The sequence below is a fragment of the Phodopus roborovskii genome, unplaced genomic scaffold (assembly GCF_943737965.1).
Source record: "Phodopus roborovskii unplaced genomic scaffold, PHOROB, whole genome shotgun sequence".
NCBI lineage: Eukaryota > Metazoa > Chordata > Mammalia > Rodentia > Cricetidae > Phodopus > Phodopus roborovskii.
In genome coordinates this window covers 604999-621937 of record NW_026126412.1, presented here as the reverse complement: position 1 = coordinate 621937, position 16939 = coordinate 604999, and the positions used below count along the sequence as shown (strand labels likewise).

At 48.7% G+C, this 16939-nt stretch overlaps 2 protein-coding genes across 2 annotated transcripts; one reads left to right on the top strand and one right to left on the bottom strand.

The window, feature by feature from the left end:
* Positions 1-1665: 1665 nt before the first annotated feature.
* Positions 1666-2377, bottom strand: Mrpl36 (mitochondrial ribosomal protein L36). Its single transcript, XM_051182822.1, has 2 exons — positions 2331-2377; positions 1666-2061 (listed from the first exon to the last, which is right to left on the bottom strand). Exon 2 carries the CDS (start codon positions 2042-2044, stop codon positions 1736-1738), a length of 309 nt encoding a protein of 102 aa, XP_051038779.1. The 5' UTR covers positions 2045-2061; positions 2331-2377; the 3' UTR covers positions 1666-1735.
* Positions 2378-4566: 2189 nt separating this feature from the next.
* On the top strand, positions 4567-12604 carry Ndufs6 (NADH:ubiquinone oxidoreductase subunit S6). The gene is made up of 4 exons (XM_051182717.1): positions 4567-4733; positions 5244-5297; positions 12065-12187; positions 12419-12604. The coding sequence occupies exons 1-4, from the start codon at positions 4626-4628 to the stop codon at positions 12482-12484; spliced, it is 351 nt and encodes a 116-aa protein (XP_051038674.1). The 5' UTR covers positions 4567-4625; the 3' UTR covers positions 12485-12604.
* The last annotated feature ends 4335 nt before the right edge of the window (positions 12605-16939 follow it).

Sequence of the window (16939 nt, the reverse complement as noted above, 5' to 3'; positions counted from 1 at the left end):
TTCCTATTGAAAGCAACTTCAACTGGGAATAAAAGGATGACAAATGTCTTGTATTACTAATGCAGTGACAGGCACACACTGATTCTTCTGATTCTGACATTATAGCTTTGAAACTTAGAATTTCCCATCTGATACAGGGAACTGAAGCGCCTAGCACAGAATGGAACATCATCACACAGCTAAAAATGGTGGAGTTGGGATTCACATCTTAGCTCTCCCACTACCTACTATTGTCTTCAAAGTCCCAGAAGCAGAACTAAATGGCCTCATAGAAGTGACCATGAGAAAAGGGTGCTGGCAGTCAGGCCTGTCCGGTCAGGTCACCCTGGCCCATGGCCCTTTGCTGGCCAGGTATTTACGTGGGTTTCTGCTCCTCACCTCCTGCTGCCTGGGCCCATCAGCGGCTTTCTGCCCATAAGAGTTCAGGCTTGTAAACCAGCTTCGTGTGACCTCGTGTGGATAATGAGCCTGAGGACTTGCTTATACTTGTTTGTGCCGGGTGCTTCTCCTTCTAGGTTGCTGCTTTTACTCATCACCACCAGCTCTTGTGTCCCCAGACTTTCCTCCAGGCTTCATGTTCACATGCATGCTCACACATGCCCTTCAGAGTGCAACAGATCACAGCACATGGTTTTCTCGTCTCCTTTAAAAAAATACATTATTGCCAGGATCCTTTTTCTCAAAGCCTTCTGGAGGGTCCCTGCCTACACCTACCTGCGCACCAAGTATCAGAACTTTAGCTGTCTACAGTCCCAACAGCTATTGTAAGACCCCAGGAAAAGGCCATAGTCATTTCCCCAGTGAAAACACCTCTGATTTCATCACTCCAGGAAAATGATCCAGCATACCAGCAGCTATCAGGTATCATTCCCTAGAGGGGACAGAGGGTCCATAGCACTTTGCATCAGAGTCACAAACCATGCGGTAGTCTGGAATGAAAGTGGACTACACAAGGTGAACCTGAAGTTCACTAGACTAGTGAGATTTAAAACCACAAAGAAGCACAGTGCCCAAGACCTACTTAAAGGGGAACAGGAACCCTAGCTTGGCTTTTTAATACTAATGAATGTAAGCTTTGAAAAATAGCCGGTGTCTTAACGATCCCTTCAGAAGGCAATGTACTTTGTCATCTTCTTGGAGCTAGAAATGGATTAACCTTCTGAAAGCATAAATTTGCTGGTATAAAATACAAACACTACTACAGCTTTTAAGAACAGCTGTGACAAACATTTTTAATTGGTGTCAGAAAGACATCAAATGTTAAACAAGGTTCTCCTTGAGTAAAGGTTGGGACATTCACTATCCAACAACATCGTTTATTTTTAAGCTGGGATTGCTGTGCTCCCCTGAGGAACCTTCCAGCTCAGTTTATTTCTTGGAAGCACTTGCATTCTGCTGCATTGATTAACGAATGCAGGGCAGGCAGCGACAGGGGGTTCTCTGCAAGTTTCAGGTCAGCCAAGGCTACAGAGCCAGACCTTGTCTCAAGACTTAATGCTAGCATTGTATTCCTATTTCTTCTATCCTCCAGCCCAACACACAGCTGCAAGAAGGGTAACAATCCTTCTCCATCTGCAATTCTGGACTGACTAGATTTGAAGGAAGCAGGCAATGATGCAGGGGGAAAAGAGGGTGAATTCAACAAAACCCTAAGGCTCACAGATCTTAGATTCCAGGATGTTTACATTTATTTTTCTTAGGTACGGTGAGACGAATTTCCCACGGGCATTTGCCCTTACATTTGCCTCTGCTTATGCCTGGGGTTGGTCTTGCAGAGGATGAACCAGCGCCCGCGCCTCTTCACCTTGTAGCAGTCCCTGCAGCGCTTCTTGAGGACGCCCTTGGTCTTGAAGCCCTGCGAGGGCTGCAAGAGCGGCAGGGGGCGGCCCCAGAGAAGGGAGCGCACCTCTGCGCAGGGTTTGGCGCTTGGAAGGGTCCCCAGCAGGAATGAGGAGAAGGCCCGAGGCTTCACCGCGAGGCGACTCAGGTGCAGGAGCGGGTCCACGAGCGAAGCCACCGCGCTTCTCACAAGCAGGGCGGCCATGCTGAGTGAGGCCAGACCTGTGGGGGAGAAAAGCGTGGTCAGAGACGTCTGCCTCTGTCCCTAGCGTAGGAAAAAAGAAAAACGGCCATCCTTGGAGTCAGAGGTCAGAGCACACTTGTCAGGCTTGCACGCATGGCTCCGCGTCCCCACGGGCCCCGCTGCGAGCATCCCCAGGGAAGCCGCAGATTCCTGAGGCGCAAGCTCGGCCTGGGCCCCCGCCCGCACTCCCTGCAAGCAGCTCGGCCGCACGCCTCTACCTGCCGCCCACGGAACGCGACACCCGCACCTGGGGAAGGGTGCCACCCGCGGCAAGCTCTTACCCACGAGGCCACAGGCGCCGGCTACCGGGAGCTTCCGCGTCTGCGCAGTGGGGCGGCGACGCCACCGGCAACAACAAAGATGGCGTGCGGTCACGTGGGAGCGGAAGGCCAAGGAGCGCGCTTCCGGAGGTGCCGCCCTCCCTGAGAGTCCTGTAGGCGGGCACCGCCGCTGCGGGTGCCGGTGCCCTCGAGGAGAAGGCAAGAACTAAGTAATGCAGACTTCGACTGAGAAAGGAACTGCCAACGGCGAATATGTTGGAAAACGTCAACACCCAGATAAAATGTACAGGTCAAGTGTTTATGTTAAGTGCCATTCTGGCACACATGAAATGCAGGAGAGCAAGTGCAGACACTGCTTTAGTTAAGTCCCTCCCCGGTCCCCAAACTATGTCAAGCTCCAGGAAGTGTGGAAAGACTTTGACAGTGAACTCCCCACACCGTCACTGGCCTCTACAGTTAACTCTCTTATATGTTGGGTTTCAGGCAGTCTGTAAATCCATCCGTCTTATTTTTTTACACACAGCAAAGTAGGTTGCCCGCAAGGCTGCCTGCCCTTCCCATCTCTGGCTCCCAGTCTCTCGCTTCACACAAAGTTCACTTAGCCCATCTTGGCACCTGGATATGGGAACACCTTGACCCCAGAGAGATGGCTTGGGGGTGAAAAGCGCTTGCCATGCAAGCCTGGAAGCTTAAATTCAACCCCCATTACCCATGTGGGAGAGACCGACTATCTAACTTTCACATGTGATTCGTGGCATCCATGCATGTGTGAACCCATGTGTGTATGAACACACACGCACACGCGCACACACACAAGACATTTGAAGAAAAGTCAAGGCTGGAGAGATGGCTTATGGAAGTAGTTCTCAACTTTCCTAATGCTGCAACTCTTTAATGCAGTAGTGCCTCATATTGTGATGACCCCCAGCCATAAAATTTATTTTTGTTGCTACTTCGTAATTGTAACTTTGCTACCATTATGAATTATAACGTAAATATCCAACATGCAGAATATCTATATATGTAACCCCCATGAAAAAATTGTTTGACCCCCCCCCCAAAGGGGTCGCTACCCACAGGTTGAAAAAACTCTGGCTTAATCTGTGTAAGAGCACCTGTTGCTCTTGCTGAAGACCATCCTCCAGCCCCCAGCGCCCACACAGTGGCCCAAATCATCTGCAACTCTGCTTCCGGGAGATCCTACGCCCTTTTCCTGGTTCCAGGCACCCACACATGCATACGTAGATGCAAACACTCAAACACATAAAATAAAAGGAAATATATCTTTTAAAGAGGGAGAACGACGAATCTGTAGAAGATGTTGTGGTGACATAAAATTAGCCTGAAATCCCAGTACTCCGAAGGCTAGCTTAAGGCTAGACTGGGCAATTTAGGTCCATTTATCAGGCCAATTTTCAACTTTATGAGGCGTTTGTGTGTGTGTCCTTGTGTCTTACTACCTTCTCTGGTCATCTTCCCTTTGTCTTCAGACTCAACTAGTCCTTATGCTATGGCTGAAGTACAGAGCCAAGTGCAGATCATCAGCCTCCAATCCTGCCCGAGGATCCCAAACAACACATGCTTGGTTCTAGCACTTTCTTGGAAATAGTGACCCACCCCTGCTCCGAGTCTGGAGTCCATGCCCATCTTGTGCACACCTGAGCAAAGTTGCTTACTGTATGTCTGACAGTGTATGATGTTCTGAGGGAGGTTCTGACTCGGGTTCAGGTGAGATGGCCAACATGCTCTCCAGAGTGGTGGGGAGGAGGAGAGGGCAATATGCATCAGGTCTCTCTACTTCGCAGAGCTTTTCAAGGTTGCTTTTCCAAGCTGGGTAAAATTGCTGGCAGTCTAACTGGAAACTTGATTAGCGCTCTTGCAAGCATGCTCAGAAGTCTCCCTTTTCCCTCCCCAACACTCACGACTAGAAAAGTTAAGTGCATGTCCCGTTTCTTCTGCTGAACAAACTATTTCTTTACTCAGTAAACAATATTGAAATTTTGTATTTTCTCTATGGTCATAAAAGCACACACAGCGCATCTCCAGTTTCCGCCTCCCTTGCCTTTGTCGCGCTAGTAAGCTTTGAACACAGCGCACAGCAAATCAGCAGCTCTAAGTCCCATCCCGCAGAAGAAACAGCCTGCCAGGCCGGCCTAGGGAGACCGCAGGACGAAATAAGTCCCGCGAGTGCGGTCCCGCCGACAGCTGTGCGCCTGCGTCGGCGCTTCGTACGACGCGCTGGGTCAAGGGTCAGCGGCAAGATGGCGGTGGCGTTGACCTTCCGCCGACTGCTTGCTCTCCCAGGGGCTGCGCGGGGTTTCGGGGTGCGAGTGTCGCCGAGCGGGGAGAAGATCACGCACACCGGCCAGGTAACGGCCGCGGTCGCCACGCCTGGAGCCCGAGACTGACGGTGGCAGGGCGCGTAGCAAGGTGTGCTTCTGCCAGGCTCGCGCGCAGCCCTACCGGGCTCACCTTGGGGTGCAGCCCACAACCCCAGCTCTGACTAATAGATAGTGGCTTCCAGGCGGGAGTTGCTATTCACCCACTCTTTGGGTCATATCTTTATATTAAGTTTCAAGTTTTTAGTAATAGGGTGTAAAGCAATCCTAACGTTCAATATAATGGCGAGAAAAAACAAAAGCAGCTTCTTCTTGAAATGTCGCCTATTAGAGCTGGCTATCAGTGTTGGCAGGGGCTTGTCTTGTCTCCAGTGTGCACTCATGGGACTCCTTCAGTACAAGTACCCTGCCTCTTGGAGGGTCTGTCTCCTCGTTTGTGACTGCAGGCCACAAACATTAAACTATAATATTTGTGATAAATATCATGTGACTTCATTCAGAATTCAATTATAAAAATACTAGATGGTCTTTTTTTTATAGGTTTATGATGAAAAAGACTACAGGAGGATTCGGTTTGTAGATCGTCAGAAAGAGGTAAGTGAAAGATCTAATAAAGGAGATAAGGATTCATTAAACAAATAGGTTGAGCAACTCTAATAAACTGTCAGAAGTGTACTGAGCACCAATATACCACAGTCAGTTCTCACCTTGGGGTGGGTTGTGTTGAAAACACAGGTATGGTGTAAGATGTAAAGAAACAAGTGGATTTCATGTTTATACTTGGTCCCATCTTTGAGGTGGCTTCATGTGTATATAAACACCCTCAAATCTGAGACATCGGCTGGTGCCAGGCTTCTCATGGAACTTGTATGTAGTGTGTGCCAGTTTAACATGGAAGAGCTGAAGAAATGTTCACGCATCCCAAGCACCCTAGAAACCCTGGGGTCCTAAATGTAGATTGTGTCAACTCCCCCACTCCCTCAGAAATCATAGCATCATGTAATAGTAGTCTAGGTTTCCATAGCATAATCTCGTTTTCAGTCTGGTACCTGCCCATAGTGGTTTTATTGCTGTGACCAAACACCATGACCAAAAGCAGCCTGGGGAGGAATGGGCTTATTTCATTTTATAACTCTCAGGTCACACTCCTGGGGGACGTCAGGGCAGGGACTGAAAGAGGCCATTGAGGAATGCTGCTTAATGGCTTGGTTTGCTCAGGCCGTTTTCTTACGGTACCCAGGACCACCAGTCAGTCTAGAGGTGGCACTGCCCACGGTGAGCTGGGCCCTCCCACATCAGTCATCAAGAAAATGCCTCCACAGACATGCCTGCATGCCAGTCCTATGGGGGCATTTTCTCTATTGAGTTGTTCTTCACAGATGATCCAAACATATGTCAAGTTGACATAAAACTAACCATTACAATAGCTCTTACTTTAATGGACAGGAGGCAGAGGATTTTGTGTTTTTTGATTCCTTGCCTCTAGTGCTTGATCCCGAGTTCCACTCCTGTTTCAGTGAAGGAATGCTGGGAATGGTTCGATGTCTGTTAGGGAAGCAGGAGTGTGTGTGTGTGTGTGGGGGGGGGTGGGTGGAGGGATGGGGGAGGTAGGGGAAAGAGAGAGGGGAGAGAGATGTGGTTCTTAAGTAGGTGGAAGCCAGTGAACGTACATGCTAACACAGGCTTCAGGGTGAATAGCATAGGCCACTACTTCTCAAGTTCAGTTTTCTCCATTGTGCCTTTGAGTATTTTTCGTAGTGAGTATTTGTCAGTGTAGGTGCCCAGGAGATGGATTGCTTTGGGCGTAGCATAAGGCAGCTTCTGCTCCTAGTGTGGCAGAACAGGTCTCTGTCTTTACTATTGGGTGTACTGTATTCCTCATTGCTGTGGCCTTTGCGTGTGTTCCTGCCTACAGCCCTCCAGTGTGGCGTTTCCCACCTGCTGTATACTCCCCCTTCCTTCAGTCTTTCCGTGTGGTGTTGGGCACCTCCTGTGTACAACTCCTTCCTTCAGTTCTCCAGTGTGGTGCGCTTTATATCAACAAGCACATGGTGTTGAGAACGGGACAGTTCAGTACACTGTCATGAGAGTTATTTTCTTCAGCCAAGTGTGCAAATGTGACATTGGAAGTTGGACACTGATGCATGTTGGGAGGATGGGCAGGCCCAGTGGCTTTTATGTTGCAGTGTGATCCTGGAGATGGGTAGGTTTGTCTCAGTGGAGCTGCAGCATTTATTCTCAGGTGTCACTGAGGATGGGGCTGGACTCCACCCTCACTCTGCGTCTGTCTTGTGGCAGGGCTGAGGGTCAAGCAGCGGAGGAGTACATGTGTCCTGACTCCCTGAGCCTGGTCTCTAGCGTCATCGTCTTTGTGGCTTCTGGCTGTCCTGGTAGAGGGTCACAGGGGAGACTTTAAAGATGGACTGAGACAGTAGAGCTAGTGTGGGTGGACAGAGCACTGTGCCAACAGGGAGCTGGCCTGGGCCTGCCCTGCCCTGGTGGATGGCACCCAGAGCCTCTGTCATCCTGGTACCTTGTCCTGCCTCAGTACTGTACATGTCTGGGTGCACATCTCTGTGGTGAACACTTGTTTGCTGGCTGATGAGGAGGCATCTGCTCCTCAGGCATTCTGTCTTTAAACACAGCTCCACTCAATGGTAATTTAAAGTATTACTTATTTTGGTCTTACCATCTTTTTTGTCCTTTTGTCCATGCCAGGGTGGACTTAGCCCCACATGCACTGGGTAAGCGTCATGCCTCTGAACCGTACCCTTCAGAGACTACTGCAGAGCCCTGTCGGTCTGTAGAAGTTTCAAGTCCCGTGCACACTCTTCCTGACGGCTGTGCCCGGCCTTACAGAGAGTTGAATTTTGTTGGAACCTGAGTTCTCACTCCCTCAGCTCCACATGTGCAGGGGACTCTCCCCAATGCTGCATGTTCTGGATTTGCACAAGTGTGTGGCTTCTCCCCCTTGAACATTGTTTGCCTTGTTTTCCTCAGTCTCTAGTCTGAGTTTCTTTAGTCATGGGTTAGGAAATGAGCTGTGTCTGGATTTGATGTGAGGACAGTGGGTGACAGGATGCTGGCCAGTTAGGCCAGATCTGCAAGAAGGCTGGGAAGCATTCGGAAGGATCCTAGCTGGCCATGATCCTAGGGGTTCGATGCCTGTGGTCTGTGGTGCATCTTCTTCCTGAGAGGCTGCTGCATCTATCTGTGCCACCAATCCTTACCCTGCAGGAAAGGCCGGACGTCAGGCCCGATGACATAGAGCAGATGGTCCCTTGGGACCCCTGAGGATGGATAGTCCTGTGGTGGGGTATGGTAACAGCAGCCATGTCCACAGTTGAGGACTTTTGGTGACATGTTCCGGGCTGCCAGGCTAGCATGCTTCTCCCTGCTGAGCTCAGGCCTTCACCTCTGGGACTGGTGGCCACCCAGTGGTCACAGACAAGGACAGCACAGAAAGTGCCAGGGAGCCTTCGCTTCACTGAGCTGTGCCGCCCTCAGCCCCTTGGAAGGTGGTGACACTGCAGTTTGAAACCAAACAGTTGGGCAGAGTATAGGACACCAGATCAGGTCTGCTGTTCACAGCAGACTTTCTGTTGTCAAGGTTGAGAAGCAAACCTCCAGAAGGGACTTACTCTCCTCAGAACTATAACTGTAAAGTATCGGGATTTAGAAGGATGCAGCCTATCATAAATACAGCTTATAAATCAGGATCTCAGAGAACAGTATTTGTTAGAGATTCATAATTCCCACCTGGGGCAGCAACTTCTCTCCAAGGCAAGAGCAAATTTCAACAGCCCAGGACAAGCCTGAATGTTATATACACAGCTTGGAGGCTGCTGTGGGCACTACTCCAGTTATGCCTATGTTTTACAGGCTACGCACATATGTGTACATATCTGAGTGACAATTGAACCAAGCTTTGAGTTTATTTTACACTGATAGCCCTTTGTCCATGGAGTGAGTCTACCTCTCACAGCATTGGGTAGTCACCTGGGTCACTGTTCAGTTGTGCATCTATCTTGATGTATTGCATAACATCCTGTTTTATCTTTAATAACCCTGCCTTAGTTTGAAATAAAGGAATGTATTTTCAGTAGGAAACCCGGTCATAGACAAATGAACTTAAACCCGAGTGTCCTTTGGCTAAGCAGCTGGCCATTGAGAAGAAGATGAAAGGGTAGCTTTTAAGTTTTACTTCACCCCTGTGTAAGGGACACACTTCCCAGTGTTGGACAGTTTAGGTACTGTGACAAGTCCTTGACAGTTCTTCCCGTCGGCTTTCTCCCCTCCCCCTTGTCCTCTGGGGTGGAAGAGGCAGGGCAGATCCAGGTTGAACACTGTAGATTTGGTGTGTGGTTGGGGTGTTTACTGCCCAGGCTCTTTGCATTCCTGCGTAGAACCAAGTTCCAAGAAGCAGATGTTAATCATGGGAGGTCAGGGTGCCCTGGATTAAATGACAGGAGGGCAGGCACTTGTCAGTCACCAGCATGGAGGTAGGTGTCAGCTGTCCTTCCCACAAGGAGACAGACGGCCAAGCTCTGCAGCTGCCTTGATGAATTTGAGTTTGTTAGTACAGCCTTTGTGACATGCTGTCGCCTCTGCAGACTCATAGGATTTGCACCACGGGCTTCATTTGTATGGTTGCTGCCTTTACTCACAGAGTGCACAGGACAAACAGCTTTTCCTAGTGGTTCTAGAAGCTGGTGTCAAGGAGCTGCCTAACTGTCACAGGGGACTATGATCACAGAGGGCTCTGGTCAGTAGAGGACTATTAACGGGGCTGTGTTATGGAGGACTGTGTTCATTACTGCATTCACAGAGTTGTGTTTATGGGTGACCATATATGGGGAGCATCTGGAATCGTGGCTGGAGAATATGCCTAATGCCCTTTTTGCTGCTTTCATTTCCAGTGTCTTCCATGTTTACAGAGCTGAACCTCAGAATAGAGTCTGTACCAAGTGGTAATCTGTAATTGATAATGTGCCCCAAGGATACCTAACCCTTCTCAGAGACTCACGTTTCTGTGAGTATGGTCTCACTCGGGTGAGAGGGGCCAGCACCCTGTCTTTATGGCAGTGGTGTCTCCCCTGCACTCCTCCTTGAGCCAGATCTGGAGACTTCACATCAGGCTTCACACTCCCCCCCCCGCCCCCAGCCTGTGGGCTGTGATCTGACTGCACTGGTGAGGGTGGTATTGGTATTACTGCTCCCTGCGTACCCCAGGGAGTGCAGGGACTGAGTCTCTGGTTCCAGAAATAAGTGGCTTTTTTATGCATCTTAAGGCCACTCTGCTGAGGCTGGGCCGCAAATGCTAGTAGTTGAGCAGTGGCACAGACCTTCCCTGCTCACAGCCAAAATTGCTTCACAAAGCTGCTGGAGAAGGGAGGATAAGATCTTCTCATAGAAGGGATGCAGGGTCTGCCCTCAGGCCTGGTGTGCATGGAGGTCGTGTGTACATAGTCAGAACTGTTTGTAGCATTCATATATTGTTCAGTTCCCTTGCTGTGCATGTATAGAAGTTGGGGCCCCAGGGTGCAGTTTTGGAGTATTGCCACCCTACTTCCATCCAGAAGTGGGCTGTGAGGTAGTCTGCAGTGGCCATAGCCCTGTCCAGTCCCTGGGCTTTGCCCCCCTGTGGGTTCCATGCAAGGATGTTTGAGTCATTTTGAAAAATAAGAAAACTGTGAAATGTAAGGAATAGCGTAATGGTTCTCTCTTTCCATTTGCTAGGTATTCACTGCCCACAGTGGTGAGCTGAGGTAATTTTGAGGCACACGGTATGGCCTTTGCTCTGGTCTGTCAGATGTAGTTCCGCTATCCCATACTTATCTGGGAATAAGTATGGAATATGTTACATAAGTGTTACAACACACCGACCTTCAGAACATATGCTCATGACAACAGAGTCATACCTAGAAACTTAGAGTAAATCTTTTAATCGATGTGCTAGCTGTGTTATGCTTTAAAATGTACAACTCAGCTGGGTTCCATAAGTCATGAGAGGCAGCTCTAGCACATTTATCTCAGTATTGAGCAGGTGGGTAATGCTTCTGCCCAGTGACAGACTTCATGGTGGATAGGCATGGTTTCTGTGTGTTTGTGCCCAGCACACAGGAACCATCTCCAGGAAATGCATGCTGTGAACCTGCAGGGGAACACACTAGTTAAAGGGCATTTTTCAAGAGGCCAGAAGTAAGCTTGTGCTGGAGGTGCATAGCGTGATTAGGAAGTGGCTGCTTGGTTCTACCCTGGTGTTCAACCTGACAAGTATTCACTAGTGAAGTAAAAGTTGCACAGAGTTAAATCCCAGCTGTGAGGAAACCTGGTAAGAGAGACACTAGTCCTGTCAATCACTACTCTGTAATCCACCTAACAGAGAAAATGCAGCACAAATACAAGAGACCAGAGGGAAGGACGTGGTAAACATCATTAAGTGACTGTGCCACTTACCTCCGCACATAAATTGACCCCAGAAAAGTCAGATTGAGTCAAATCGCTGTCAGTAAAGAAGGGAAGTGTTCACATAACACCAGGCCCTAATGGTTCGTGGGTGGATTCTCTAGGGCCCTTAGGTCTCCAGTGATCCAGTACTACATGCTTTGTTTGTGAATAGAGAGCATGAGGGAAAACTTTGAGATATATGCCTTAAGAACACAAACAATGTTAGAGGGGCATCTGGTATTTATAGACATGGAGCTCCAGAAGGGCACATGACCCCAGCAGTGAGTGACTGAAAATCAAACTTGAACTCTAGTTTCATGGAGAAAAGGGGTGTGGAGACTCCCAGAGACATGGTCCACAGCAAAGAGCCACCATAGCCTCGTACAGTTCTGGGCCTGGGGAAACAGTGAAGCTGGCCACTGGTTAACAGTGGTAAGGGATGGGGCTTTTGTGTTCTGGACAAGACTGTTAGGCTGTTTGTTATACCTTATTCCATGTGGGGGACAGATGATACATTATTGTTACCTGAGATCACATTCTTGGGAAATGCACGTGGCCATGTGGCCACCTATACTGTCTGTTGGGTTTGGGAGAAGTGTGGATGCATATGGGGTGAAAGGATATGAAACAGAGCAGGTGACAAAATGAGCCCAAGTCGCAGCAGTCACTGAATCCAAGGAAGGGACAAAGGGAGAATTTGCCCTGTTCAAGCCTGAAAGTTTGGGATTATATTCCATTGCAGGGGTACGTGGTATATGCCTACCTGTGCTTAATAGACTTAACTGTGTTCCTTGGTGTTCATTTTGAGCAATGCTGTATTGATTTCATGGGTTTGGATGGATGCTGTACATAAAACTTGGATGAAATGATGAAGATTTTGTTTGCCTGTTTCTTCCCTCACCTCACTTTAGGTGAATGAAAGCTTTGCCATTGATTTGATAGCAGAGCAGCCTGTGCATGAGGTGGACCACCGGGTCATATCCTGCGATGGAGGAGGTGGTGCCCTGGGCCACCCCAAGGTGTACATAAATTTGGTATGGAGCTAAGCAGCTTGCTATTTCTTGGTGCTCCCCTCCCCTCCCAGCTCCCTGCCCTGGCTCTCTGGGTATCCCTACGATGCATGGGGTGGACCCACATCGCAAAGGCCAATCCTCACCTCATGTTTTCACGGGCATTTATGGTTGACACTGTATTTCAAGTTCAACCTGATTTTCAGTGTGCTATCTCATTGGGAACTGAGATATTTCCTTTTGAATTTTTTTCAGGACAAAGAAACAAAAACAGGGACATGTGGCTACTGTGGCCTGCAATTCAAGCAGCACCATCACTAGTGTGGGCTGCGTCCTGGTCCTCTGACACCTGTGGGACATCTCCACGTTAGGTTTTTTGGTGTGAGGTCACTGCTCTGTGAACTGTGTCCCTTCTTATGAATAAAAGATGTTACCATCATGAACAGTGAGGTGTCTGTTCCTTTCACGGTGTGGATTTCTGGAAGTGAATGCTCAGTGTAGCTGACATGAGCAAGAGCAGCTGCCCCTCTAGTGCTGGCTGCTACATGTGGGTTCCAGGCGCTCCCTCAACTCTTATCTGTGGGACGGCCAGGAAGACGCCATGCAAAGGAGCAGTGTGTAGTGAGAAATCCACCCGCCCGCATCTGTTGCACTGACCACGACTATTGTGGTATGAGGACAGATGTGGGTGTGACTTGGGGGAAACTAGGTCTGGGGTCCTGGACCCCAGCTGGCTCTCTTTCTTCCTGGTCAGAGGCTGACAGCATCCGGAGGCATCCTTGGGACAGGAACCTGCGGCGGTCATCTGTTTCTGGTGTAAGTGATTTCTCCCCAAGTAAACATCCATCAGCCTATTATTTCCCAGATTCTTATTTACCACGATTTGGCAGTGAGAGGAGAGAATCGCCTCCCCCTTGTATACACATGCCCTGTGACAGAGTCTGAGTGGCCTCAGTCTGTGTGGCACAGCACTGTACGCTCACCTGCAATGCATGGTCCTCCCCCTCATCCTAACACCAACAGAGCATCCTCAGACCCCTTTGGAAGAAGGCATTTACCATTCCTGGCCAGTGATGGGTGTGTTTCATATTTAACTGTTACAATGCAGCAGTATACCACTAATAACAGCGGCTGGAAAGGAGACCACAAGGATGTGGAAGCTCCCAAGGGAGGAGGAGTTGGGGATCCCAAGGGAAGAGGTGAGGACTTTGGGGGCCCCCAGAGAAATGTTTCCGATGATCAAAGTTCTTTTGCTCTACCTGTTCAGCGATCATGTGGTCCAGGAGAAGCTTTACAGTCCTGGACTTCTGGGGTGCCCAAGGCCCACAAGCTGAATGGCCAACCTAGAGGCTTACAGTTCCAGGGTTTAGAAGCCAAAGGCAAAGGTTTTGTATCAGTCAGTCTTCTAGCCTGATTGGAAATAGGTGCAGAATCATCTGGGGGAATTATTTTAATAAATAAATAAATATCTGAGGCAAAATAGAGGCAAAAAGCCTTAAAGTCCTGGAGTTGGGCTTTGCCAGCAAACAGTCATAGCTGTCATGTAGTTCCCTCAAGGCTCTAGTGTACTCAAAGCAGCAGGTCACCAGTATGAGGGCCAGCCAGCTGGCTAGTGGGCCGGTGGTTCTATGCTCAAGTAGCTGGATCACCAGGGAAGGGCCTGGTAGCTGCCAATTGGGAAATCAAAGCTCTCCAGCCCCAACATCTAATTTGAAGGAAAACAAAAAAGCAAACAAAAATAAATCCTGGGGACAATTACGACAAAGCACAGTTTTAACTCTGCTCACAATGCTTAACTTACATTCCAGGTTCTATCTAGGGTGTACATGAAGTTCTTAATTGGTCTAGGTAGTAAAAACTCAGGGTCAGAGTCAGATATAGAGGAAAATGCTGAGAAATCAGAGAAGGAGGATGCCACCGCCACACCTTACCTCCTTTGAGTCCCCTCAGACAAGAGAATCAGTTTCTGTTTCTCCCTGCTTATATTCCCTTTCTGCCCAGCTACCCCACTTCCTGTCTGTTCAGACCTCCAGACCTCTATGGTTAGCTAGTGGCATGCTCCATTCTCTGACCTTCAGACAGGCTTTATTTGTATAAGCAAGATATCACCACACCAGGGTGATGTGGGTCCCTCTAATATATGAAGATCTGGGGACTCTAAGAGGGGCTGGAGAACTCGAGGATGTGGGGTGCTTAAAGGAGGACATGTCACAAGACAGGACACTCGGGCACAAGAAAGGACACAGCTAAACTAGTTCTGATTTTTAAAAGGCTTGGTTGGAAGGTAAAAATGGTGGATTACAAATGCCTTCTTGTGTCTCTGCAAGTAAATTTGGTGGGAGGTGGGGGTAGGAGGGAGAGGCTCTGCTCCCAGGAAAGAAAGCAAGGGAAAAGTCTAAATAGTTTGTCAAGTAAAAAAGAAACCATCAGAAGGCATCAGATCTCTTGGAGCTGGAATACCAGCAGTTGTGAGCTGCCTGATGTGAACTTGGGTCCTCTAAAAAAGCAGAGTGGGTCCTTAACCACTGAGCCATCTCTGTAGCCCCAAGTTTTAAAAAGTTTGTTCATTACTATTTTGCAGTATGCGCAACTTGCACACTGACCGTTTCAACCCCATCCCTCACTCCTCACACGCATTTCTTGTTCGAGTCTGCTTTGTTTTGTGGTCCACTGAGATTAACCAGGCTCATCTGTGCGACCATGGGCTTACAGCAATCAGCTGGAGCCCTGGTGGGCTCTGCAGTGAGCACACCGCTGAAAAGGGTGGGGGCCCCTGTCCCAGAATGCATTGCTGTCGGAGGTAAAGGGTGGGGCCCCTGAAGCCCCTCCCCCTTCTTGTCTGACCATGTGTGGGCCCCATACAGGTAACTACAGTTGCTGTGAGTTAATGACTGCACAGTAGTTGTATATATGCTAGAGAATAGCATTTCATAGCCCCCCGTCATGTCTGCTGGCTCTCACATGCTTCTCGGCCCTTGTTCCTTAACGTTTGCTGAGCCTCCATTGCTTGTACTTCAAAATTTGGGCAGCCCGGTGTGTTTGCCTTTACCACTGTTTCCTGTAAGGAGAGGCTTCTTTAGGGCTGGGAGCACTTGGTGTTAGGTCAGAATATGCTCCCAGTGGGTCCATGATTTCCCCAGATCTGGGTTGCTAGCCAGGCCTACGATACCAGGTGTAGGTATACCCTCTGTGGAGCGGGAGTTGAATCCAGGACAGTTGGTTACCCCTACCACAGTCAATTTGCTATTGCACAATCAGGCATGCATTTCCTTCCAATAGGTTTCTTTATATTACCCCTACCTTGCACCCGTTTCTCCCTACCTGTTTCCCTGCTTAAATCTTTCCACCCACAGTATTACACTTTTCACTTCTAACACGTTTTACCATTTCCCCACCCCCCCCAAACACACACACACACACACACACACACACACACACACACACTTCCCTGTTTTCTGGCTTCCACAGGTATCTCATGTTAGACATACTGGACTAAAGAGTTGAATCTAGGATTTTCATATGCAAAAAAAATTGGCATTTGTCCTTTGGGGCCTGGGTTACCTCACTCAGAATAATTTTTCTTCAGTTCCATTAATTTCCCTGCACATTTAATTTTTCTTTGTAACTGAGCAGTATCTCATTGTGTATATATACCACATTTTCATGATCCATGTACCAGTTAAAGGGCATCTAAGCCACTACCATTTCCTAGCTATTGTCAATAGGGAGTAGTGAGTGTGGATGTACAGTAGGTGTCCCTGTTGTAGGTCTTACGGTCCTGTGGGTGAATGCCCAGGAGGGGTACAGCTGGGTCATAGGGTAGTTTTACTCACAGAAACCTCTAGGCTGATTTCCAAAGTGACTGCACTAGTTTGCATTCCCACCCATAGTGTACCAGTTCCCCTTTCCTCATATCTGCACCAGTATTTGTTGTTTCTGGTGTTACAGCTGGGACAAGATGGAATCTTAAAGTAGTTTTAATTCCCTGACCCCTAATCCTTAGCCATCCCCCGATGGCTAAGGATGTTAAACCCTATTTTAGGTGTTTCCTAGACGTTTGTCTTCTGAGAACTTTCTGTTTAGTTCTGTAGTTTTTTTGTTTTGTTTTCAATTGTGATGGTTTTGTACATGTGTATGTGTTTGGTTTTTTAAATTCTTTGTGTGTTTTTTTTTTTTTTCCTCTGTCAGATGCCCAGCTGGCAAAGACTCCCTCCCATCCTGTAGGCCATGTCTTCACTCAGTTGAATTTACTCAGTGAGAGGCTTTTCATGAAAGCCCACTTGTAGGAATAACAGGAACTCTTACCCAGGAGGTCAGATTGGCAATGCAGAGGAAAATAGAAAACAAGTTGCAATGGCTGGGCTCCTGCAAGGAGACAGAGCTAGACTCTGAAAGCACAAGGTAAACGGGAAGGTCCGCCAAGGTCCGCCAATGACATGACTGGAGACCTGCAGCCCTACTTGAAAGAGGAGTCCACAGTGCACACCAACTGTAGACCTAAATTGGGGCTTGGTCCACGGGTGACTTCCTACACAGAAAGCCAGCTCTAGTGAAGTAATTAATTGTATCATGCCAGGAGCCATCTTGACATGAGGACTACTGTTAGGGACTGAACTGCCCCCAGGAAACAAGAAACTGGGCACAGCCATCCTGGGTCCATGTGGACACTACATCATACTGAGTATATGGAAGACTTCTACACTGAGGTGTTTGAGCACGGGGAATACTTAGCTTCAGTGCTCCCACACTCAGTGATGGGGAGATGCCATATATGGG

Excerpts from the sequence above, each read along its gene's own strand:
- Mrpl36 (XM_051182822.1), bottom strand. The coding sequence starts at position 2,044 with ATGGCCGCCCTGCTTGTGAGAAGCGCGGTGGCTTCGCTCGTGGACCCG.
- Ndufs6 (XM_051182717.1), top strand. The coding sequence starts at position 4,626 with ATGGCGGTGGCGTTGACCTTCCGCCGACTGCTTGCTCTCCCAGGGGCT. Across the intron at positions 4,734-5,243 it reads AGATCACGCACACCGGCCAG|GTTTATGATGAAAAAGACTA; the intron begins GTAACGGCCGCG and ends TTTTTTTTATAG. Across the intron at positions 5,298-12,064 it reads TTGTAGATCGTCAGAAAGAG|GTGAATGAAAGCTTTGCCAT; the intron begins GTAAGTGAAAGA and ends ACCTCACTTTAG.